This window comes from Anthonomus grandis, chromosome 14 (assembly GCF_022605725.1).
Source record: "Anthonomus grandis grandis chromosome 14, icAntGran1.3, whole genome shotgun sequence".
Taxonomy (NCBI): domain Eukaryota; kingdom Metazoa; phylum Arthropoda; class Insecta; order Coleoptera; family Curculionidae; genus Anthonomus; species Anthonomus grandis.
Genome location: NC_065559.1, coordinates 17,685,276 through 17,712,849, shown reverse-complemented (window position 1 = coordinate 17,712,849; position 27,574 = coordinate 17,685,276). Strand labels below are relative to the sequence as shown.

Genomic DNA, 27,574 nt, shown 5'->3' with positions numbered 1-27,574 from the left:
TGTAATACTGTGACACGCGGAATTTTATCAAGCTTTAATTTTTCCACAAGCTCCTCGCTAATTAACGAACATGTTGAGCCAGTATCAACTAAGCAATTTGTGTAATAACCAGATATTATAATAGGCAACGTCTTTAAGCAATTTTTAAACTTAAATTCACGAAAATTAAGCAATAATTGCTCTCCTTTAAATTTTTTTATCAGCCGATTGAAACCCGGGTTCTATTACACCGTCTCTAGAACATTTGTTTTGGCGACGAAAACAGTTCGTTATTTCATGGCCCGGCTTTTTGCAGTATCGGCAGAATGCTTTATCGCCGCCGCCGGTACTACTTTGAGCTGATAAATTATTACGTCTGCACTCTCGAGAAATATGACCAATTTTGCCACAAGAATAACAATTTATTTGTTTGGGTATTTTTTCTGTAAGTTGGTCCTAATTTTTAAGACTTTTTACCATTTTATCAGATGACGGAACTTTTATGTAATTGGCGAGGAATGCAATCAAATCACTTACAGACGATGCGCCACAATTAAAAGCCGCAGTTCTTACAACTGCATCATCTATCGAATGTGCAATAATCTCTATTAAATCTGAATCCATCCATTTAGCTCGGGTGCGTTTTAATTTTTCCAGCTTGATTCTTGCATATTCGACATAACTAGAGGCTTCTGAGCTACGGTAGCTTACTGCATCCCCCAAAAGCTTACCCAAATTTTTTTGTTTGGGAAATGATACAGAAAAATCAGTTTTAAAATTTTCCCATGTTTCTTCAGTGGGTTGCCATGCAGAAAACCAACCTTGCGCAGATTTTAATTAAAAAGGTCCAATTCTACTTACAGTTTCCCTATCTGACCACCCAAATTCAGTTTTATACCCCTCTATTTTTTGTAACCATATTTGACTATCAGTGCTGCCTGGGTTAAAGCTAGGCAGGGCTAGAGAAACAGGAGTATTTTGGACAGGAGCCGAGGCTTGTGATTCGTTCCCATCCACACGCTTTTGCACAGATTTTCCAAAATCGATGCGATTGCTCCTAGGGACTTTGCCAAGTCCTCCGCCATAATGTCTTTTCACTGGAAACAAATGTCACAATACCGAATAATTGCCAAAAATGCACGTATACCCCACACCTGAAGTTAGATTTCGTTATCTTTCTCGCGGCACCGTAACTTGGTCAGTATCAGGCAGTGACTGCCGCGGCGACGGACGTCGTTTTTGTTTGTCCCGCTTCTTTCGGCGCACATGCGTGAGCGACCCAATAAGTATACAAAAGAGCGCCAAATTTAAATATTTGAAAAAGGAATCTAACAATATTAAGGGTTATTATTTAAAAAATCAGCAACTCTTTTTAATGGCAAGTATATTTTTGTAACTAACTTCACAGCCCCTAAACAAACTATACCTACTTAAATAAACGATTAAAACTTAACTAGGCTCGAAATAATTATAAATATCCTTAATCCTCCTACTAACGAAATGATTTATAAAAATATTTATATTCAATCTTTATTTTATTTATGTATACAGTAGCAGACATAAGGTTGAAAAAAATTTCTTTAAGTTAATTCTGTTTAGTCTTCGTGTAAACGTATATTAACATAATTTGCGTGACTCTTATATCTTTTTTGCAACGTCAATAGTTTGAAAACAGGCCTTTATTTGACCTGATATTTAAGTCAATGTTACAGCTTGTGAATTAAAAAATAAGGTTAAGGTAAAGTTTTTCAAATTGCTAGAACAATTATTATAATAATATACCCAAGATGATTTTTTTCTGTAGGGCAGAGGTGAAAGCATTTTTCTGAACTGTTGAAACACTGTTTGTAATAAGAAATATTAATATTCTTAACCCAAATAAAGCTAATGTCCTTTAAAAAGTCATTTTCAAGGTAACTGTAATTTATCGATTTAGCTTAGCTTTTACAACTCATCTGTAGATGGCAGCACTGAAGTCGTTATTAAGAAGGACAAGCGTGTCAGAATTTTGAGGTAACCTGTCTGTTTTTTGTTTTGCAAGCATAGTTTAGCTGTTATTGTTGTTTAAAATAATTTTAAATGCAAACATGGCGAATTGGAAGTAAGTACATCTAGTGTTAATAAATTTTGTGTAATATAGTATTTAAAATCTTAATATTTATAATCTTTTGTTATGATTTTTTAATTCGAAGTGAAAAATTATCATTTTTGGAAAAAAATATTTTGAATTTTGGGTTGTTCTTTTTAAAGGACTTTAGCCTAATGTAATGCCCAATTTTTATGTTATTGTTTATATTTACAAATTTATTTATTTGTATCTTTTTAGTGATAGGCGACCATTAAAATTGCACGAGCTGATAACAGAATTGGAAGATATGGATGATATCCTATCTCAGGGGGCTACTATAACAATCTTTCCACCGGAAAATGCTAACGGCGAAGTTACTGATGAGGATTCCGGAGACGAAGACAACATAGTCATCGATAATCTTCCTGGTAGCCAACTCAGAGTTTCTGCAGAGATTAGTTTTGATGAAGCACCACCGGCTGAAAGTCTAAATGAAGATGAAAATGAAGATTCTTTCGATGAAGAAGACAATTTGCCACTTTCTCACTTTGTGCCGCTAAAGAAATTACAAAAATTTAATTGGATTGCTGACCGTGATATTCCAGAATCAACATTTGCCTGGAATGCGCCCCATAAAGTTGAAAATCATCAAAGTCCTATTGAGATTTTAAAATTGTTTTTTGACGATTCTCTTATATCCAAAGTATGCCAATTTTCAAACATATATGCCGCACAAAATAATCGGCCGGCAGATATATCGGAGTCTGAAATATGGTGTTTTTTGGGCGTGCTGATTTTGAGCGGATATTCTGAACTTCCTAGAAAGCACATGTATTGGGAAAACTCAAGTGACACAAAAAATGAACTTGTGAGGAATGCCATATCACGTGATAGATTTAGGTACGTAATGCAAAATATCCACCTTTGCGATAACAATGATTTGAATGCCAATGACAAGTTTGCAAAAGTTAGACCCTTCATAAAAACCCTAAATGAGAAATTTATGGAGTTTGCGCCTACTGCAGAAGTCCACAGCTTAGATAAATCGATGGTTCCATACTACGGACGACATGGAACAAAGCAATTTATTAGAGGGAAACCTATACGCTGGGGGTACAAATTTTGGACAGCTACTACCCGACTTGGATATATTGAATGGTTTGACCCTTACCAGGGATCCTCGTGTATGATTCCAGAAAAATATAAATTATTAGGTCTTGGATCTAGCGTCGTATTGCAGTTTGCTGATGAACTTCAAAAGATTTATCCCAACTTGGCATTCCATATCTACTTTGACAACTTTTTTACATCTCTTTCGCTTCTCCATTAACTCAACAACTCCATTCAACTTAATTGCCTTTGGCTAAAGGCAATTATATGGCACTGGGACGATAAGAGAAAACCGTATTCCTGAGAGTAAGCTGGGACCATCAAAAGACCACAAGACGAAAAATAGAGGCTCTTACGAATATATGTATGATCCTGATAACCATATAGTTGTGTGCAGATGGAATGACAATAGCCTAGTTACTTTGGCATCTAACAGTACCACTGTGAATCCAATTTTACAAGTCAAAAGATATTCTCAAAAGGAAAAGAAACGGATAATGGTAGATCAACCTTATATTGTAAAAAAATATAATGAAAATATGGGCGGGGTCGATAGAGCGGACCAAAACATCAGCCTTTACCGAGTATCCATAAGAGGCAAAAAGTGGTATTTTCCAATTTTTTGTCACTTCTTGGACATGGTAGTTCAGAATTCTTGGCAATTGAACAGAAATAGTGGGGATAAAATGGACCAATTAGCATTTAGAAGAGCAATAGCCCAAAGCATATTGGAGACACACAAGAAACCATCAGCTTATCAAACTGGAAAGACAAGTAAATATTTGCATCAATCATTGCGTTATGACCGCATGGACCATCTTATTTTATATAGTGAAACACAAATCAGATGCAAATATTGCACAAAAAAAGTTAATTTTACATGTAGCAAATGCAAAATTGGGCTCCATCCAAAAGAATGTTTTTATCTTTACCACACTCAGCATTAACTTATATTATCGTTTTTGTTTTGATTTAGCACTAAACATGGCAATAAAAAAATTTTCTTGGTACGATATTGATTATAATTTTTTTTTCAATCGTATAGCAATAAAGCTAAAGTCCTTTTAAAAGGACAGTGACTTACCATAAATGTACCACTTACTAATTTTTTCAAATATTTTTTTAAGGGCTTCTAGGTACACTAGCATTAAATATTTAGTGGTAAAAATAAACTTTTCAATTATTTTTTTTGTCAGCCTTATTTGGGTTAAGTGGCCATCGCAATCACCGGATTTACATGCAATTGATTATCAAAGAGATCATATTAAAAAAAAGTTAGCAATTAAAACGTTTAAAATAGGAATATCCTGTATTTTGTATGTTATATAATTCTGAATATTGACCATCTGGTAGTAGAGAAAGTAGAATGAATTAATTAGTTCAAATATTACACAATATTTCTAAACTTTGGTCCGCTACTGTATATATAGTAAAAAAACACTAAGCTAAAAATGCTTGATTGCTTGAAACTCATAACCTATTTAAAAAAATAACACCATATATAAAATTAAAATCATAATTAAAACCATACGTAAATCACTTATATAAAAGTTAAAAAACATGTTAACCCTTCGAGGCCTTCTAGTTAGAAACCAAAACCATCACATTTCATTATGGCTGGCTAACGTGTGTATAAATATCTTAATTTTTTATTTATCAAATCTTACTCTTTTTAATGATTCCTTTTAGTAACCACTAAGTTTAATTTATATTTGCTTATTGTTTCGGGAAGAAGTTAATGTAAAACTAAAGTTGTTCTAATTTTTAATATTAAAATGTGTATTCCAGCTTTCCTTTTACATGGCTTATCCTTTTCGGCAAAAAAAACAGAGAAATACAGGGTGTCCCATATTGGATTTAAGATTTTAAATTATTCTGACGTCGCCCCCGCGATAACTAAGAGGACGGTGGTGGTTTACATAAATAGCGCCAATATGCGGATTTAATAAAAATATTTAAATATTGTGGTTAACCCTCTAAAATGCCGGGAACTTCTGATCAATCGCGATCTTTGACCTGTTCGGCTCAATACCTTCCTGTCTAAACGTCTCCTACTTAGTGTGTGATCAGTGCAGGCTAGTGTAGGGTGAATATATATTCTCTGATAGCAAAAATTGGCCGTGAGACCGAGGTTAGTAAACTTGTATTATATTTTTTAAGTTATTTATGTTTATTAAGTTTGATTTATTTACGATAATTAAGTCTTTATATTGCTATTTAACATTAAAGTCTCTTACAGCCAAGCGAGACTACGAAAGCAAGCAAGGAAAGCTTCCAGGATTTTGGGATGAGAATTAAATGATGATAACGAAAGTCTTACTAGTGACGAATTGGAAATTCAAGGTTATAATACTAACTCCGAGAATTTGACGTGACAAACAGATGGTTCTGCTTCATATGTAAATAAAGATCGGCCAGTTCATACAGAGCCATGTTTTATTGGAAAAGATAAATTCACCAGTGGAAGAAACATGTCAATCCTACAAAGCCAGTTTGGTAAGACAATTGCCCGGTGTCAAGGGACAGGCGCGTGCTAAAACAAATCGGACTGAAACTTGGGATTTATTTTGTACTCGATTCATTGTAATATATCTAGAGTAAAAAATATATAAATCTGCTCGTCAGACAGATCTAATAAATAAAGAAATTGAATTTTTTGGGATTATTATATATATATCGTCAGCAAATAAAAGTAGCAATCAAATGCATCTGATCTCTTCAGGACCAACGGAATGTCTACGGAGATATATAGAAAGGTTTAGGTTTTTGTTAAGAAATTTAAGATTTGACGATAAGAATACAACGAATACTCGACAGAAAAATGATAAATTAGCAGCAATACAAGACTTTTGGAAAATACTTACGGCTTATCTACCAAAACATAACTCGATGTCTCATTATACTACTGAGGACGAGATGCTACTGGGATGGCAGATGAGCCTTTCGGGTTGGTTTACATGCCGAACAAACCTAGAAAGTATGGTATAAAGATATATGCACCTCTATGGAAGTTTATGTTAGCAAGCAGCTTTCTGTATGCAAATTATACTGCTAATATAGCCGTACTTTCTTGATTGTGACAACTTATTAACGTGTCGCATCGGCATTTTCGTGTACATTTCATTATCAAACGTTTAGACGATGTACCGTCGCGTCGGCAGCCTTAGTAAACAGTTCTTCTTTTTCTTTCGTGTCTCCTGAGTTCCCTCAGGTGATCGTTATCGTCTAAGCTACTATAACTAATTCTCTATTCAAACCACTTTCTGTGTCTTCATTTATAGTATACAGGGTGTCATTGAAATAATGTAGAAAAATCGGAGGGTGATAGTACTCCTATAAATAGTGAAAAAAAGTTCCTATAAGTATAGGGCGGAAAATGCATATTAAGGGAATTTGAGACACTGAAAGGATGAATTTGAATTTTAATCGGCAAGGTCAGTTTTTGCAAGACTGAAGACTTGTAGGGGGTTGCTTCGTGAATAACTTTTTTAAGGTTATTTTTTTTGCAACGTAGGTTCATTTTTTCAGAACTGCATACTTTTTCCATACCAAAATTTCTTATTAAATGCATACTTATTTGACTCATTGAAGGTATGCGGTCTGATCACTTTATTTATTTTGCATATAAGCTGCAAAATGCAATGGAAACGGTCTTTTCGTTAAACTCCCGTATGTCCAAAAATATCCAAATACCAGGGCACAGGTCCATTTGAACCCAGAAACCAAGTTTCCATTCTGTGTGGATGACTCTTTGTACTCAACTCCTGTATCATATAACATCCAAATAGTCAAAGCTCTTGCTCCGGAAGACAATCCCGCTCGAGTCATCTTCTGTCATTGGTTATTAAGAAAACTGATACAAGAACCCCTTTTCGCCAAATGTTTTATGCATGGATAAAGATGGGTTTACAAAAAATTGAATATTTAATTATCATAATACACTTTACTGGTCCGATTAAAACCCGTCATGCTGTTGTGGAAAGTCAATGCCCAATTTCATTTTCAGTTAACGTTCGTACAACACCAGGGATATTCCACAGGATACGCAGATCGTGGAGAAAAAAAAACAGATATTTGCATTGAAATGAACGGTGGTCACTTTGAACATTTAGAGGAAAGTCGCCTAATATGGGGATGGTCCCTAATATGGGGTAGTTCAATTTTGAGCTAGATCTAGTTGCGACATCTATTATCTGCATTACGCACCAACCACGAAGATGCGCCAGAAGCGCTTATTCCCTTCTTGAAGCAAAGACGTAGTTTGTTTTGACGTTTAAGGTTAAAATAAGTTTGTTTGAAAAATAAAGTTTTTTTGCCGGTTGTAGATTTGGATATTTTAAGCGACTTAAAGGCAAGTTTTAAAACTTTTAATAATACTATTGTTTATTACATTTTGCGTGGGTTATGAAAATGAATATGATTTTTAAAAAAACATCTTAATTTTTGCAAAAAGTCGCCCCTTCCGAAAATCTAATTTGCTCCTAATATGGGGTACCCCATATTAGGAGATAATTATTTACTTTTTGATTAATACCAAATATTTTATTTTGGATGCCTAAAAAAAGGAAAGTTTGGGACAAGCAGCAGATGATTTCAGCAATTTTAGCTGTCAGACCAGGTCAGATGGGTTACAAAAAGAGTGCGAGAACCCACGATGTGCCCCAAACAACCTTGGAAAGGTACGTAAAAATGGAAGGCAATCCTGAAGATATTGTGAATTCTTCTCTGGGACGCAAAATTGTCTTTTTACAAGAAATGGAATCGCTGCTCGCAAAGCACTGCTTAGAAATGGAAAGAAATTTTTTTGGTATTACACAAAAAGATGAGTGCAGATTGGCATACAGCTTATGCAAAGCTAATAATATAAAAAATCCATTTTGCGTAGCGATAACTGCGATGAAACTGGCCTCACCATAGTGCAACACAAGCACGTTAAAGTCGTGGGAAAAAAAGGAAAAAAAAACAAATCGGTGCTATTACCTCCGCTGAACGTGGGTCTTTGTTAACCACAGTTATGTGTTTTAGTGCAACAGGAGTATACATACCGCCCTTTATAATTTTCCCACGAAAAAACATGAAAATGGAGCTTATGAATGGCACTCCTACATGATCAAAATATGCGTGCCATATATCTGGCTGGATCCAACAAGAAATATTTGTGGAATGGCTTCGCCATTTTATTAATCTGACAAAGCCTAGCTCTGATGATCCAGTGGTTTTAATACTTGACGGCCATTATTCCCATACAAAAAATTTGAAGGTCATAACTGTGGCGCGAGAAAATTATGTTCACATAATATGCCATATTCAACTCATCGGAAGTAACTATTGGACGTTGCTTTTATGTCTCCATTTAAAACGTACTACACACAGGAAATTACAAACTGGCTAAGGTTAAATCCCGGACGTGTAGTAACAGGCTATCAGATAGGAGAACTTTTTGGGAAAGCCTACATAAAAGCGGCCACCATGGACACGGCCATCAACGGCTTAAGAAAAACTAGAATGTTCCCTCCTGACAGAAACATATTTAAAGAACATGACTTTGTGGCAGAAGTGCAAGATATGTCTGGTGAAGAACTAGTAGAAGCAGAAACAGTTCAGGAAGAAAATAGAAAACTTTGAACAGTACAAAACTTTGAGCAAGATGCTATTTGTATGTTTTGCGAAAGTCCATTTTCTGAAGATGTCAGAGGTGAGGAAGTGTCAAGGCTGCTTCAAGTGGGCTCACGTTGAGTGTGCTGGTTGTGAAAGAAGCCACTATATTTGTGACTTTTGCGTTACAAAATAGATTTGTTTTGTCTTTTTGGTTGCATGTAACTTTTAGGTATTTACTTTAATAAATAATACGTATTATTTTTTTAGTTTTTTTTTAAGAAATAATACTTTTATACAAAAACAAAGAAACATATTTTAGTTATTTTTAGTTTCTACATATTAAATTGGGTACCCCATATTACGAACTTGGTGTATTATGCATATTAGGATACCATGGCTCCTAATATGGGGTGGTGCAACTTTTTTTAATGTTGCATGTTTTCTTCTGCATTTAATTTTTAACATCTTTCCTTTTATCAAATCTTTAAACAGTGTAAAATGAATCGTAAAATATGGAAGTAGTGTTTAAAATTAACTCGTTTTTTTATAACAGTGTTTTTAAAAAAAGTACCCTATATTAGGAGACTTTCCTCTACTATTAATAAATTAGGGAATTTTGGTAATTATATAAGGATATTTTTAAGGATATTTTAAAAATCAAGTTTTAATTTTTCAATTTAATTATTTAATAAGCACTTGATTACTTTTGAAATGCCATAACTTTCATAAGTTTATGTTGATTAACCAGTTATTAGCAACCCATCAGCGCAAACAATTTGCGTTCAACTTTCTTGAAAACCATCGCTCTGGGCAATATGCAACAAGAGTACCTTTTTTGTAGGAAAAAGTATGTACTTCTCAAAAAATGAACCTACGTTGCAAAAAAAATTATCTCAAAAAAGTTATTCACGAAACAACCTCCTACCCTTGCAAAAAATACTCTTTCCGATTTTCCAAATAATTTTTCAGTAATTTCTCACCATTTGACTTAGGGTTAAAATTTAAGAGGATTTTTTTTTTAAATCTTATCATCTCGTTTGTAAGCCCCCTTTTTAATTAAAAAAAAAAGGTTTTTTAATTTTTTTTTAGAGCCCCTAACTCCCTTAATATGCAATTTCCGCCCTATACTGATAGGAACTTTTTTTACTATTTTTAGAAGTACTATCACCTCCCCAATTTTTTTAAACCATTTCGATGACATCCTGTATATATACTGAGCGAGGGGTTCTATTTCAATCTTTTACATCCGTACCCCATCGGATAGTGTGGTTAGGGGTTCTGTATAGTTTTTCTTCAAATCAGTTCGTTCTTAATTTTTGAGAAGCTCAATTGTTTACCAAAATGCCTCGAGGTGTAAATTTATCAGTTCAAATAAAACAACTTATACTTATTGGGAAGCACAACGCCGGACTTAAACAAGTGACAATTGCTAAAGAACTAAATCTACATAAAAGTGTTGTTTGTAAACAAATTAAATTCTGTTAAATAGCGGCACTTACTTCTATTATTCGGAAGCCAGGTAGATATACAAAAAATACATCTGGAACTGACAAGCTGATTAGAAGATGTTCTATAAAAAATCCATTTACCTATCCTGAAGATATAAAAAAAGCTTATCCAACCCGATCTCTCTCAGTTTCTTTCTTCGATCTATTCGAAGATGTTTATGCGATGAAAACTTAAGAGCCAGAAGACCGGTGAAAAAACCTTTTATTTCAATGAAAAATAGACAAGGGCGTATGAGTTTCGCAAAAGTACTTTTAGGCTGGAATTATAATGAATTGAAAAACATCTTATGATCAGATAAAAGTAAATTTAATTTAATCGGATCGGAGATATATAAATCAAAGATATCCTATAACCCTGCAGCCCACCATAAGACATGGAAGTGGTAATGTCATGGTATGAAGATGTTTTTCTGGCAAAGGTGTTGGCCCATTAGTGAAGGTAGAAGGCATCATGACTGGGCAATATTATTTAAACATCTAAAGAAATAATATGCACCCTTATGCTGAAGATAATTTACCGCTAATTTAGACATTTCAACATGACAACCACACCGAACCACACATCCAAAATTGTAAAAAATTCTTTTAAATTTCTAACAAATTCGGGTTTTGAAGTGGCGTCCGGGCCGTACTTAGTTATTATGAACAACACCCGTTACACCTCCAGGATTCATATTTTTTTACGCCAATCCTTACTATAGTTCCCTGGCTATGATGACAATAATGCATGATATCAGCAAGATCGTGCTACGACATATACTGCAGTAATATAGATCAACGCAGTTACTGAACTTTTTCCTGGAACGGTTGTTTCTATTAACCCGTTTTTTCCCAGAGTTCTGATATTGGAAATGTCATTATTGTCCCGGTGTTCCAAAATCGGAACGACCACGTTGTTCCCCTCTCTTTTCTGAGAAGCGTGCTCTTAACTATCTTTCCGTCGCGCGGTCGTGTTAGTGTCGTTCTGCATAAGAGAAGGTTTGATGTGCGTTTTTGCAAAATTTCCGCATTTAGTGTGTACTGATTTTTTTTTAAGTTCACAATATGGCGTTAAAAAGTAAGTATAATTTTTATAGTTTTGATAATTTAATTGTTCTACTGCAAAGAATTTATTGTAAGTGATGTAATTCAAGATAAAAACCCAATACGAATATTATTGAAAGTTACTAAATGATTTGATCATTTTAGGTTGTTCCTATATTGGAACACTGGAAACAAACGGGGACATAATTTTTTTTTATTGTAGGTATTACACGACCCAAGAACTAACTGATTTAGTTGGAGATGAGCAGTATTGGGCTGCATATGTTTTTATCATACCTCCAAACGATGGAAAGGATTCTGAAGAGGATTGTGATGATGATGAAGTTCCTTCAGCTAATGTAAATCACCTTAGTGGTCGTCAAATGCAGTCAGAAGATTGTGCTAAAATAAAGAACATTGATGGAGTAGTTTATATTGGAGATAATGATCAGGATAGAAATATTGAGGAAATCTTCGCAATCGATTCGCAACCAGGAACCTCAGGCCATTCTATCGTAAACGATAACTCTCCTGAATTATCTGATGGTAATACAAGCGACGATAGCGATAATATACCTTTAGCTCGCTTGGTAACCCAAGTTAATATAAACAGAACAAATTTAGAAAGAAGCTGGAAAAAAGTGGAATTGAATAACTCCTTCCCACAATTTGTTTCTCCGAAAGAGCCTGGCGCAAACGTCGCCATATTTCCAGATGCTGTTGCGTGCTTTGAATCATTTTTTGATATGGAAATATGTAATTATTTAGTAGAAATGTTTAATTTGTATGCCAGACAAAAAGGCAATCATAATTTTAGTACTGATGCAGGAGAACAAAAATGATTTGGGAGGTGTATACTGATACATACAATCCATTAGTAGCAAACGCAATGCGAAGAAATCGGTTTGAATTGTTAAAAAAATTTGCGCATTGTGCTGATAATAATGATTTAGAACAAGACAATAAATTTGCGAAGTTGCAACCACTTTTCAACATGTTGAATGACCGATTTTTGTCTTATGCTCCGCTTAACGAAAAACTGTCTATTGATGAAAGTATGGTACCATATTTCGGAAGGCATGGAGCGAAGTAGTACATAAAAGGTAAACCTATTAGGTACGGCTATAAAATATGGTCCTTGTGTGAAAAATCTGGGTACCTAATACAATTTAATCCCTATCAAGCAAATATGCGCTGCATGGACCTAGGATTGGGAGGATCTGTAGTGATGACCCTTTTGGAGAATCTCCCAAAAAATGTCCTATTTAAAATTTATGGCGACAGATATTTTTCCTCCCTACAATTAGTCAATTCGCTCCAGAAGATCGGAGTAGGATATACAGGTACAATCAACGGGAATAGATTAGAGAATTATCCTTTGTGCAATAAAATGCAAGAAAAAAAGGGTACAAGAGGCAGCTTTGATTATTCTACAGACGCTAATTCGCAAATAACAGTTACCTTATGGAATGATAACCGCCCTGTTCTAATTGTAAGTAGTTGCGATCCGGTGAATTCTGTTGGTCAAGTTAGTCGGTGGATTTCCAGTGAGAAAAAAAATGCCTGGTTCCTCAGCCTTTTGTAGTCGGGCAATACAATAAATATATGGGTGGAGTGGACCGAATGGATCAAAATATACACAACTATAGAATTGGGGTTCGTTCCAAGAAATGGTGGTGGAGTCTTTTCGCATTTTGCTTGGACTCATTCGCCTGGCAGTATTACAGACTTCAACCAAATGGCGAAAAAGTGGATTTTTTAAAGTTTCGAAGAAAAGTGATGCGGGTATATTTAAGAAAATATGGAAGGCCTATTTCAACTGGAGGACGCCCTAAAACATCAAAGCCGTTAGAGGCTCGGAACCATAATCAAATTAGGTACGATGGTTTGAATCATTGGATTATTCCAGCCACAAAACAGAATAGGTGCGCCTTATGTCACAAAAACTCGACTAAGATGTGTGAGAAATGTAACCTCAATTTACATGAGGCTTGTTTTAAAGACTATCATGTGTCCACTTAATAATTATTTTATGATTTTTTAAATTAAAATGTACTTTTGTTCATAAAAATTAAAGTTGGTTTTATGTGTGTTTTATGTGTTCCCAGTGTTCCAAAAATGGAACATCAATTTAAAAAATAAAAAAAAATATTTAGAAACAAAAAAATAAATTTTCACAGAAAAATATAATTAGTTAATTTCATTTTTTTTTTTAAATATTAGTTTCAAAAGTTTTGCAAAACTCGGGTATAACAGGTAATTTTAATTTATTTAAACTTGGGAAAAAACGGGTTAATGAAAATTTTCCATTTCCTCTACGATCTCCAGACCTGACTCTCTTGGATTTGTTTCTATGAGGATCTCTGAATCTACTGTCGTCCGGTACCAGACAACATCCAGCAAGTGAAAGACCCTATTCCAATGCTTTACGTGACTTACCGTATAGAATACGTGACATACGTATTCCAATGCTTTCCGTGAGTTTTCCTAACATCCTGCTACGCAAAAGATGCCAGCATTCAAACGATGTTTTGTTTAAACAATAAATCCGTATCTTTAACTTATCTAGCAAGTATATTAAACTTGATCTACAATAATGTTCATTTTATTCCTTTAAAATCTTAAATCTGTTATGAAATACCCTGTACATCAATATTTTGTAATAAAATGTTGTGCCTTAGTGAGATATATCATTTCATTCCGACCTCAAAGGGTTAATGTATTTAACTATATTAGGAATTAGCATAGAAATCCATTTTAAAGTTTGAAATCACGTTTTGCACTACTACTATCTCGGAATCTTGTGCTTAAACCAATAACAAACATGCTTAGAAGTTTACACTGAAGAAATAAAATATTACCGCAGTAGAATAAACCAGTAGGTTATCTTGGGAGATATCAGTGTCGAAGATTAGCCAAAGATTTCAGGCTAAAATAGTTAACCTTAGTTGCAGTTACTCCTGTCAGTGTTGCGGCAAAGGGAAGTATTTTATTAAGTTATGGAATTGTATTATTTTTTAATTGATGGATATGATCATAATTATTGAAAAAACAATTTTGAGATTTGGAAAAAATAAGTTGCGTTAGTAACCGTTTCAAACCGAATGTATTATTCTAACAAAATAAAATTAATGATGCAATCAAAAGGCAAAAAGTACGTCAAGTGTATTTTTGAGAGTCGAGTTAACCTACTGATTTATTATTGTACTGAGATATAATCTTGAACATAAAAACTATAATTACAAGACACTTATACGGCATATTTCACTTCTAATGTCATGCAAAAGAGAAAGATCAAAATGTATATTATATATATTTCCTTATTCCAACTTTATAATATCATTGTATAAAAAATAATGTCAAATTAATTAGCCTTTTGTGATATTTTGCACTAAATGCTTTACGTTATTTTCGTATTTCAATTCACCTTACAAACTTAATGTAACTTGAGTAATTTATGTTAAATATAAACTCTTAAATAATTGGTAATCGACAAATGGTAACTTTTAACGGTTTGTTTTCAACTTCCATTTTAAAAAGAGATAAGCGGCGATCCTAAGTACAAAGAAAATAATAACCAACGCCATTACGTCTATCCAGTATTCAGAGTTGACCATGTCCAGCTCCTCTAACGTGATAGTTGGTGATTTAAAGTGACAATAGCTAATGAAACACTGCAGCTTCGCTCTATTAAAGCCATAGGTAGCCAGAGCTGTTCCCTCGAAACCGTATCTTATGTAAGAAAGGTATGTGATCCAGCGCAGGTAAATCGGTATGGCATCAAATGATACAAAGAAGCCAGAGAAGAGCAGAAACGGTACCGACATCACTGGAGCAAGAAAGACACCATTCTAAAAAAAAAATATTATCTTATACACAAACGATCAGGATTAAAAGATGAAAAATATTTTAAATTTTAAATCGAAAGAATTATACAGGTTGATTTACGACACACTTTATATACTGTCTTAATATACTGCCTACTAAATAAGTAATTTTTACTAATCAATATCTAAATACGTTACAATATATTTTATTAATTCGGTGTATAAAATTAAAAATCATTTTTGCAAAAACCCTTTTTTCAGAAGGGGTCACGCGGGTGTGTCAAAAGGGCGGTAAGAGAAGATTGATACGGATTGAAAATACATTGGGAGTAAAAGTGCAAAAATGTATTCGTGCATTATTACAATACAAAGTCTCTCCGATTATGGATTATCCGATTATTTATGAGTGTATGGCCAGCTTTAGTTAAGTGAGCATTAAAAATTGGTAGTCAAAAAAAAATCTTCAAAGTCATCAAAAATAGTGAGTTTTAATTTGTGAAACTTGGCAGCCTTTATATATGGGATTATTGAAACCGTATGTACAGGGTATCCCATTTTGGGTACTTTTGCGGGGTATCTCCGTTTTTTTTAATGTTAGCGTGATGCGGTTTTCGCGACAGTGTGCTGCTTTTTCGTGAAAATAACGATGCCGTTAACAAAAATTCCAAATCCCTCTTAGTTTTTAAGATATAGGCCATTTTTGAAAATTCGACATTTTGGGACTCCCCTTGTATTTCGGTTATTCTTTAACTTATCGAATATGTAAAAAAACAGTTTTATAGATTTTTTTCCGTAGAATGCAGTGGCGTAGATTATTTTTTTTTTAATATTTACTGTTTTTGAGTTATAAGCCAAACTTATGTTTTTTTTAATGGAACACCTTGTATATATATGCACTAATAAATTTGTCTTCTTTTTACCTTTTCAAAAATATATGATAGTATGGAATTATTTTTTAAGAAACATACAAATAAATGACAATTTTCTAAAATTAAGGACATAAATTTATTAGTAGGCCATGACTCTTGTTGATAACAAAACAAAAGTCAACTAAATGTCAAATATTTATATTTTACGGTTTCTTAAGTCAAATATTTGTGCCTGTATGAAGTATTTGTTTTTTTCTTTATTTAATAAATTCTTTGAAAAATGGCAGCGTATGAAAATTACGAAAAATATGATATGTTGGTATGTTTTATACAAAGTAACGAAAATTCTGAAGAAGCTTCGGCGTTATATTTTCAAAGGTAAGTAAGCGATAATGGGTACTAAAATTTAAATTACGATTATAAGTTTGTGTTTGTTAGATATCCAGAGAGGCGACAACCCTTTATTGAGATATTTGCTCGCTTAAAAGCAAATTTAGTTGAACACGGAACCTTTGTTCGTCCGCGTCCGAAAACCTATAACAAGGAGAATAGGGAAAGAAAAGAAATAGATGTTTTGGGATATATTGAAGCAACACCTTCGTCCTCATGCAGAAAAATTGAGAAAGATATTGGTGTGTCAAAAACTAATGCTCAAAGGATCCTAAAAAAATACAAGTATCATCCGTATAAATTTAGTATTGTGCAACAGTTGCATCCTGGCGATGCTGAGCGCCGAGCACTGTTTTGCCGGTGGTATCTACAAGAAATCGAAGCTAATGATTTGTTCGGCAGACTTGTTATTTGGTCAGATGAATGTTTTTTTTCAAGTGCGGGTATTTTGAATCGTCACAATACCAGGAATTGGAAAACAAAAAATCAGTATTTATTGTTCGAAAGGGCACAACAGGGACGTTGGGCAGAAAAATAGTTTATCGGATTTTTGAAGGAGGTCTTACAGCACGTAGATACCTAGAGATCCTTGAGGAAGTTATTCCTGAACTGCTAGAAAATATTCCGCTAGCACAATATAATGCAATTTACTTACAACAAGATGGTGCTCCTAGTCATAATTCAAGGCTAGTAAGGGAATTTCTTGAGAATAATTTTCCGCAAAGATGGATAGGTACCAATGGACCTGTAAGATGGCCCCCACGATCTCCAGATCTTTCAATTTTGGATTTTTTTTTATGGGGGTATCTACAAAATGAAGTGTATAAAACACGTTATGATGGATTTGCTGAACTTCGAGAGGCAATTAACTTAGCCTTTCAAAATCTGCGAAGGAGACCAATGGTTCTATTTAATGCCATTGAAAGAATCACAAAAATGTGCCAATTTTGCATTCGAGAGAATGGTCATCATTTTGAACATTACCTTTATTTTTTTTTTCTTTTTGTTAAATACAGTTGAGCTTTTTGTTTTGTATGTTTTGTTGCTTTATGCTACAAAACAAGCTTATGTTGTAAAAATTGGAGCTATACTGTTGTAGTGTATTTTTTTTAATAATATGCTTTTGTCTCAATAGGTATATTTTGATTACATCCAATGTATTTGCAATGAATCCAATTCTTTGTTAGTGATTTGTCTAAGTTTTATCTTTGTTATTGTTATTCATGGCCTACTAATAAATTTATGTCCTTAATTTTAGAAAATTGTAATTTATTTGTATGTTTCTTAAAAAAAAGTGCATACCATTATATATTTTTGAAAAGGTAAAAAAAAGACAGTTTTATTAGTGCATATATATATACAGGGTGTTCCATTAAAAAAAACATAAGTTTGGCTTATAACTCAAAAACAGTAAATATTAAAAAAAAAACTACGCCACTGCATTCTACGGAAAAAAATCTATAAAACTGTTTTTTTACATATTCGATAAGTTAAAGAATAACCGAAATACAAGGGGAGTCCCAAAATGTCGAATTTTCAAAAATGGCCTATATCTTAAAAACTAAGAGGGCTTTGGAATTTTTGATAACGGTATCGTTATTTTCACGAAAAAGTAGCACACTGTCGCGAAAACCGCATCACGCTAACATTAAAAATAACGGAGATACCCCGCAAAAGTACCCAAAATGGGACACCCTGTACATATTGAATTTACCCATAACTAATCTTATATTTTGGGAAACTATTACTTAAATGTACATAAAATAATATACATAAGCTAAACGCTGAAACGCCTATATCATATTTATTGTCGCATGATATACATGTTTAAATGGCAAAATTTTATATTGTTTATCTATGAAATCATTTTATATACGTAAAACCCCATGTTTTTTAAATTATTTTTTATTTTTCTTTCGAAAATGTCAATTTTTAGAATATCACAAGAAAATAATATAAAAAAATTGACCGCGGACTAAAATCCAAGCATCTTACAAAATATTTTAAACACTTCCAGCACTCACAGACTTGTCACCTCTTTTTAGCCAGTCTATTAAACAAAGATAAAACACCTGCGGTCTGGCGATTCCTACTTTAAGCTGTGCAAGTGATTGTGTATCTCTCTCTCTATCCCACTGATTTTAAGAATTACGGGGCCGTACCCAAATAAATTTTTCGGCTGTTATTGGATTACTTTTGGCGTGTTTTTAAAAAGATCTTTAAGGATGCGTCTATCGCCTTTAAAATAGTTGAGGCACATAGAATAATAATGGTCTAACTCCGAATACGTTAAATTCGGAGAACTGACATAATTGTTAAAATTAGAATAAAAAATTCAGCAAAATATTTCAACATAACTCAAATGTTTATTCATTAATAATACAGTGTAACATAAGTGGGCTTAATGACAAATTCAGATTTTTTACAAAAAAATGCCTTAAAACTATGAGGTAAACAAAAAAATATGGACTTTAGACCACTATAAACTATAAATCTGAATGATTTTGTTTAAATTTTTCTAATCATATATCAGTTCATCGTCAGAAGATCTGTTTTCGAGGTTTTCTTGACCAGATGCTCGGGTGGGCAATGGAGTGGGCAAGTTTTTATAAAACTGATGATGTACTGGTGATATATATGGCAGCAAGTCCATCATATCTTTCTTCTTTGCAGCTGTAACAGTCCTTCTGTTGGATAGAGTGGTTCTTGTATTATGTTCAAACTGCTAATGGGCCTACCAATATTTTTCTTTTTTGAAAGATAATATAAAACATACAATATAAAATTCACTTTCAGGACTTAGAGTTTCCTTAAATTAAAATTGAAGGGGTCGATCTCTCTGAAATCGAAGCTATCTTATTTTAAGCCAGTTAAAGTTGTATCCATTAGGAGTTACTTTCCGATTGGTAATCATGTCACCACAAACTTGGGTTCTTTTCGTTTGGAATTCTTAATAATATTATTCCACTCATCTGGATGGTAGATTACACTGTGACGTCTGCTTTCACCTTCGATTGTACCGAATTGGCCATCATTTGGAAGAGAAGAGTGCCCAGACACGAAAAATTGAAGATCTCATTCTGAGTCTTGTACTAGTTTCAACAAAGATAAGCTCATCTTTATATTCCGATTTTGACCTGTACATGAGTCTGAATAAGCAATGATATATTTATGATTCGTAGCATAGTGCCTTAAATGCTTTACTAAACAAGTTGCAATGTCTTGCGATCCGCGCCCACCCTCTGTTTCGTTCCATACATACATATAACCAGTATTGCTGTTGAAGGAATGTATTCCTAGATTATATAGATACAGATTTCTTTTGTAATACGCCACAGATGTTGTCAGCTTAGGGAAAGGCAAAGCCTTTTGTAAATCAAATATTACAATGTATGCGTCTGTAATTTTATTTGAGTCACTCCTTAAACTCTCCCTTGCTGAGTCTGCTTTTCGTAAATGCAACTCCTTTTCAACTGAAATATTGTTTTTTAAGTCAACATTGTTGGCACTTTTCAGTTTTAACTGTCATCACACAACTTGCAGGTGTCTTGATGAGGAATTTTGAAATGAAAATTAAATTTTATATTAAATACCTGATAATAATATTTTAATTTTTTTGGTTCTGTATTCTGGGTTCGACATTCTTCTACATACAGATCATACATCTTTTTTACAGTTAGATTACTGTCCAAGTATATTCTATTGGGATTTTTAGTTCTAGAATAGTGGCCTTGATAAGCCAGAAAAAAGTTTTTATATGCCTGACAATATCAGAATCATCCAACTTTCTAGAGCTTATAGTACTTCTTAGCTCTTTGCAATTAGAGGAATCTCGTTTCGAAATGCATCTATGCAGACGGTCGTTACTTATCTTAAATGTATCAAGAAAATATTTCTTGCAAACTATATGCGTTTTATTATTACTTTTCAATACGTATTGAAAATGTGTATGCTTTCCCAAGCGAGATCCAGTTTTAGGGCGTTTTCTATTTACGGGTGAAGCTTTTACTAAGCCATAAATATAGCTATTTTGCGCCACATAATTGCCGAGCTCCCAAAATGAGTCAAACGCATTTTCTCTCTCAGTAAAATAAATGAATACACTTCTTTCTGCACTTACAGTCCAAATTTTCAAAAAGCTTGGCGTTAATTTTTACGCCACTGTTAGAAATGTATTCTTTGCCAGTATTCCTTAATTTTTTGTTTTTATTAATTTTCCAATCCTTGTCATTTCTCGATCGTTTTCTGCTTCTAATTTTTGCAAGGCCACCTGAAAATTTTTAAAAACCTGTAATTTTTTTACTATTATTAGTATAAAAAATTACATACTTGTGGATGGTGTACAACATCGTCAAGTACTTCTTCATTTGAAGTTTCTGCATCTAAGATAATTAAACTATCTAAAAATGTATTTATTTAAAAAAATAGTTCGCAGTTTTGTTAGATTATGTCGGTATAATAAAATCATAATACCTAATAAATGCTGCTAAAATTATAAATATAGACTTACCAGAAGAATCCACGCTATCACTAGGTGTATATTCAGACTCAGAATCACTAAAATCACTGAATTCATCCATTATAAAACTACTGTAAACACAAAAAATGTTGTAAACATTGAATGATTGGGAGTAAAAATGGTCCAACTCCTCAGATGTAGCAGTATTAGAGCTAAAACATACGGAGCTGTTTGGGAGCGTTTTGTGCCGAGTCGACCGCCGATCGGCAGCCGACTCGGAGAGTCGTTTATGGGCTTTGTGTGTTTCAAAACACACGAGAAACTTTCAGAGTCGGCGGCAGCGCGTACCCTCGCATCAACCATGTGCCAAACGCGTTTTTATTACTTCAGTCGGCGGATCATTTATGGGTATTCAGTGCTGCGAAACACACGCAGAGCGTTTTTGAGCTGTTTGAAAAGGCAATGTTGTCAGTGTGTAAGTTAATTATTAGTAAAAATGGAATTATCCATGCTCGATACCGAGAAACTCATTAATGAGATACAGTTAAGACCCGCGATTTGGAATATGTGTCCTTTCCCTTATTATAGGGTGTATCCAAAACCGCCGCTTTCTTTTCTTTTTAATTGTTTGTGATAATACATTTGCAGTTAATAAAAAAAGAAACTCTTCATCACTACTACTACTGTCGGATGAACTCATTTCGAATGTCTTCGCTATATACATCTGACAACAGCGAACTGATTTTTTTTTCCACAACACGCGCGAGACCAGCGCTAGCGGCCGACTCGGCCCACACCGCTCACAAACAGCTCCGTGTGTTTCGAAGCAGTCGGCTGCCGACTCGGCACAAAACGCTCCCAAACAGCTCCGTGTGTTTTAGCTCTTATTCTGAATGCATTATTATACCATTTTTACAGTGACCTATATTGAATTTAAATCAGAATAAGAGTAAGATGGCGCCATCTATTGACTGAAAACTAAAACAAGGAGTTAGACCAGCTTTATACTGATAGATCTATGTAGATTGATACCTTCTACGTAAATGGCGCGAATTTTGAAAAGAATGGATTTAGACCATTATTATTCTATGTGCCTCAGTTGTTGGATGGGTCTATCACCTTTAATAGTTAGGAGGGGGGTCATGTGAGGTTATTATTATTTGATGGGTTTTGCCGGTTTTGCTTTTTACACGTTTATGAAAGTGAAGAATTTAGAATTTGGCCTGTATTCAAGTAGAAGCTACAGAAGAAAATCAAGCAGTTTTAAAACGTAATTGTTTAAGTACAGACGCCAGACAAATTTATCTAAATATCTATAACAATCTAAGGAATGATCCTCAGTTCACAAATGATTGTAGTGCTTTGCAAAAACAGCGTTTTTAACAGGGGTTCCCTATAGTACAATATGCCTGTAAAAAAAGGATTAAAAGCAGAATAAAATGGAAAGATGCGGGACAATCAAAGGGACTTGACACGGATATTGCCAAATTGCTAAGGAAAGATGTGTATTCTAAATACAAAAACAATGAGGTTCTGACCATAGAGACACCTTATCGGCAAGGGACAAACATTTCTCAATCTCAACCTTGCGGAGATACCTGATAAAACTTGCATTTAAGCTTAAGATGGTTAACAAAAGAGCTGCTGTAATAGAATTGTCAGGTGGTGTATAGAATATTTAAGGAAAATTAAAAAATTTTGGGAGGAAGAAAGATCCATATATTATTTAGCCGAAACATGGTATGATACATTTATGATTTCCATTCTCTGGGAAAAAGTCCCTTTTTTGCCATAGTAAGAAAACCATATTTTTATTAATTAAACAAGCTTAAAGTTTTATTTTTTTCAGCTTACTGCCCCTGTTTGTCTAGTAGTATTGCGGAATCCATGGCGGCAACAGAGAAACTGTTTCCTTCCTCAATGGAAGAAACTGCTAAAGAACAATGGCAAAAAAACAGAATTTAGAAAATTGTATTAACTTTTTGGGCCAGATTCAAAAGAGTGGTTAAATTTAAAAAAGTATTTAGTATCATCACTGTAGTGTAGTAAATTATGATTTAAGTAATTATGATTTAAGACATAGGGTTAAAATGAAACAACCTTCTTAGGGTTAAGTAGGATCTATAATAAAATATCAAAAAGCTACATCCAAGGATCGTTGAACTTCCCGTTGACCTGGTTTATGATAATGCTTACTAGACATTATAATGTTTTGCTATATAGAATTAATTAATGTATTATTACAATATAGTAGATTCCTATTTACACAATATTTGTTATACTGGGTGATACTTCCATACTACAGTAGTTTTAGGATCCAGTATACTTAAAATCTAGTGTCTTGTATAAGATTTTTAGTTTTTAGTATAAGCATTTTTTTTTGTTAATTTTTACCTAATCTCTCCTAATATGCATAATAACTAAATACGAGGCAAACAAATTAATAAATATTACATTTAGGATGTAAAGTGTGTTTTTTTTATAAGTAACACTTGTGTCTTTTAAACGCATAAAATATAGATGGCTAGATAATTTTTAATGTAAAAGTTTATTTAAAAAAATATACTTTCACTTCTCTGACTACATCATTACTTTTTATCAAAAGAAGTACTAAATATAGAGATGGGTGGTTTTCATAAGTATATTATTATAATAATATATTATAATATGTATTAATTAAAAAAAAAAAATAATTAAGGACATAGAATATGGCAGCCAAAATCCCCATTAATAATCACGACCAAGTAAAAATAAATCTCAATACCCAAAAAAAGAAAATATATAAAATTTGAAGACAAACCAAAACATTTTACACTTTTGTGTCAAAAAGTAAATATCTAATGCCTTAATCCACAGAATAAATGGGCCTAAGTAATTCGTACCACCGATTCTCTCATCACTTGTTATAAACACCCCACTGATGGCGCTAAAAACTAAACCTATTAAATTAAAATTTTTGGTTAAACTCATTTTACGTACTTATCTTATACAGTGCTTTCATTTCAAAACAATCCACCCTTAATAACTTTCTTAAAAAAAAAAAAAAAAAAAAAAAAAAAAACGTCAAATTAGATATACAGGGGGACGTTTAATTATGCATTTACTGAAGTTCTGTCAATCACCTCCTCACCTCCAGCTAACCTCACTTTAATATGTCAAATGGGAACCCCCATCGTGTCATACATCATAGTAAGGAGCGTAAAATTCTCTATTCAACGGTACCAAAAAAAAATGAAATCGGTAAATGTGTAAGCAAATTGTTAGCGAAAATGTCTAGAAATAATGAATATTTTATTTACGCCAAACTTTGGTATGTCAAATGGTTACCCCATGGTGTGATACATTATTTTAAAGGGCATTCATTATGCTATCAATGGTTGTAAAAAAAAATAAATTTGATTGACGAAGAAGCAATTAAAGTGTAAATCGGTAGGGTAGAAAAACAAATTTAATTAGTTTAACAAATTTATTTTATTAAATGTTCAAAATGCGCGCCATTATTAGTAAGGCAATAAATAAGCCTATTTTCAAACTCCTTACGAACATTGGCAAGGGTCTGCCCGCTAATTTCTCTGCATTCTTGAAATATTCTATTTTTAAAATTCTCAATACTCTCAGGTGGGGTTTTATAAACTTTGCTTTTTAAGTAGCCCCAAAGAAAAAAGTCTAGTGGGGTTAGGTCCGGAGACCGCGCAGGCCATTCGATTGCACCACGTCTGCCAATCCACTTTTCTCGAAAATTTTCATCAAGCCACTCTCGAACTACCAAAGTGTAGTGCGCGGGAGCTCCATCCTGCTGAAAATGTATATTATTTTCATTCAATAATATAGCACCATGTTGATCTACTTGATTTTTCATAGATTGGATGATGGAAGGGTATACTGCATTTTCTAAAAGGTTTAAATAAATTGCGCCAGTCAAATTTTCTTCAATCCAAAAAAAAATGGCCCGATTATTTCATTCCCATAAATTGCTGCCCAAACATTAATTTTTTTGGGGATATTGGGTATGGCCTTCCCGAAAAACATGCGGATTTTCATTATCCCAATATCTACAGTTATGTCTGTTCACCAGGCTATTTAAAAAAAAGGTCGATTCGTCACTGAAGCAAATGTTCTTCAATAAATGGGGATCGTCGTCAATTCGCTGGCTTATCACTTCACATAATTGAATTCTCCTATCAAAATCATCTTCTCTGAGTTCATGAAGAATATGAATTTTATAAGGAAAGAACTTTTTTTTTTTAAACTTTATGTACGGAACCAGTGGAAATATTTGTTAGTTTTGCGGGCTTTGTTATGGACAAAGTTGGATCCATAGCAAATTGTCCTAATACTTCAACTTGGCATGCTTCATCGACAACTCTATTTTCATTTTTTTCTTATTGCAAATCGATCGTCTCTTCAAATTTTCGTATCAATTCTAATACGTATTTATGGCTCACGTTTTTATCTTGATACCTTTCATTAAATGCTCTCGCGGTTCTGCGAGCACACCGATCTTAAGCTTCATAAAGGAAAATTATTTCTATTCTTTCGGCTAGCGTATAAACCATTTTATTAACTCACTGTTTTAACTAAAATTGAAAAATTGCACGCGTCAAACTGACTGTTTTAACAATAATAAATCGCCTGCTTTTTAAACGCCTTAAAATTGTAAGGTATTGCAGTGTTTTTTTGTACCTATTAGGTAGGTTTCGCAAAAAGTATAAGTGAAATAAATACACATACAAAGTTATAAGACTGCAAAGATTTTTGCAAAAAATTTGAAGACACTCTTTTTTCTCGCAAATAACGGTACACATTCTTTACTTAAAAAAATAAATAATTTGCTTGAACTAAATGTACTGTTTGTTACCACACATTTTAACTTCTAAATTGCTTGTATTTTTTTTTAATGATCTATTATAAAAAATGTAAGAATTTTAAAATGATGTAGGTACCACACTAAAAGTATTCATTTAAAATACCAAAGTTTGGCGTAAATAAAATATTCATTATTTCTAGACATTTTCGCTAACTATTTGCTTACACATTTACCGATTTCATTTTTTTGGTACCGTTGAATAGAGAATTTTACGCTGCTTACTATGATGTATCACACGAGGGGGGTTCCCATTTGACATATTAAAGTGAGGTTAGCTGGAGGTGAGGTGATAGACAGAACTTCATTAAATGCATAATTAAACGTCCCCCTGTATATCTATTAGTATTTTTTTTTTTTTTTTTTTTTTTAAGAAAGTTATTAAGTGTGGATCGTTTTGAAATGAAAGCACTGTATAATTTTCTTAATCCAATACATATTTTTTTAATGTGTTGTATTTTGTAACGGGTAAATTATTTGCGGACTAATAATATACTTTGAGTACCCTCAACAAATTTTTCAGAATAAAAAAAGATTCCTGAGAAAAAAGTTAATGAAAAAAAAAGCAACTTGGGAACGTAAAATACCTCTATGTTTACAATGCACGTATCCGATGTTGCCACTTTGTATTATTTTTCTAAATATTTTTTCATAAAATCTGTAAAGCTAGCGCTCGATCGATATCCAGCAACCAAAGTCTAGAACGCAGCATATGTCGTTTGCCAGCAACCTATTCATAGTCCACGCCCGCTGTTACTTAATCGATATGATGCCCGTATCTCCAGAAATTCCCAAAGAATTTTAATATTTTCTCCAGATATTAAAAATCAATAACTAAATCGATTTATAGTGGTCATAAGCCTCTACAAACTAAAGTTTTTTTGTGAAAATTACTTAAGAAGTCGAATGTTAAAGAAATTAAAAAGGCTCCCAGAAGATTTGAATTAATTTTTTTTCTAAAATAAATATCTAAACGCATTTGAGATAGTTGCAAACCTCTACAAATAACAGTTTTTTGGTAAAAAATTATTTAATTTTTAGATGATAAAAAATATAAAGGGCTATGTAACTCCTAACGGCTATAAGGAAAGTTTTAACCATAACGTTTGACAGTTATAACCGTTTATAACATCTAACTCAATAATTTTTAATCAAAAAACTTTCGTTTGTAGAGGTTTGCAACCATCTCAAATCCGTTTAGATATTTATTATATATTACAGAAAAAAGTTTAATTCAAATCCTTTGGTTAACCTTTTAATTAATATTTATAAAAAAAAACCTTAGTTTGTCGCGGTTTATACCCACTATAAACCGATTTAGTTATCTATTGTTAAAATCTAGACAAAAAATTATTAAAACTCTTTTTAAATTCCAGGAGATACAGGCATTATATTGATTAAACAATAATGGGCTCCGACTATAAATATGTTGCTGGCAAACGGCATATGATGCGTTCTCGATTTTGGTCAGACACATACACATATTTTTGCACATACAGTGAAAGTCGCTTATAACGACGGTGAAGGGACCACGAAAATTACGTCGCTATATCCGACCTTCGTTATACACGACCTGTTTTTTTTTCTAGCAAATTAATAAAAGATAGACTTTACGATAGCCAGAAGAAATAAAATTCGCTATCCAATTTGTTTAAAACAATTTATTAACCACTAATTTACAAATTCACAACATTTAACAGATACATACATATGTATGTATGTAGTACCTACACCTTCTCCAGTTTTAAGACTTGAAATAATCTGTGATTTTACTGTTTCTTTGTTCGAGTATCATAATAGATGAATTCAATTTTTTTCTCTAAATTATTAACATGGTTTACCAATATTTCGTCCGATGTATAGTTATACAAAACAAACT

At 33.2% G+C, this 27,574-nt stretch overlaps 1 protein-coding gene across 3 annotated transcripts in view; it reads right to left on the bottom strand.

Annotated features, from left to right (window-relative positions):
- Positions 1 to 1,346: 1,346 nt before the first annotated feature.
- The window catches only part of LOC126744568 (ATP-binding cassette sub-family G member 4), a 217,662-nt gene continuing 191,434 nt past the window's right edge, over positions 1,347 to 27,574 (bottom strand). For all 3 annotated transcript variants that reach the window (XM_050452029.1, XM_050452030.1, XM_050452028.1), the window contains one exon: positions 1,347 to 15,137. In XM_050452029.1, the coding sequence (XP_050307986.1) occupies positions 14,793 to 15,137 (345 nt within the window). In that variant the 3' untranslated portion in view covers positions 1,347 to 14,792. The remainder of the gene's footprint in view (positions 15,138 to 27,574) is intronic.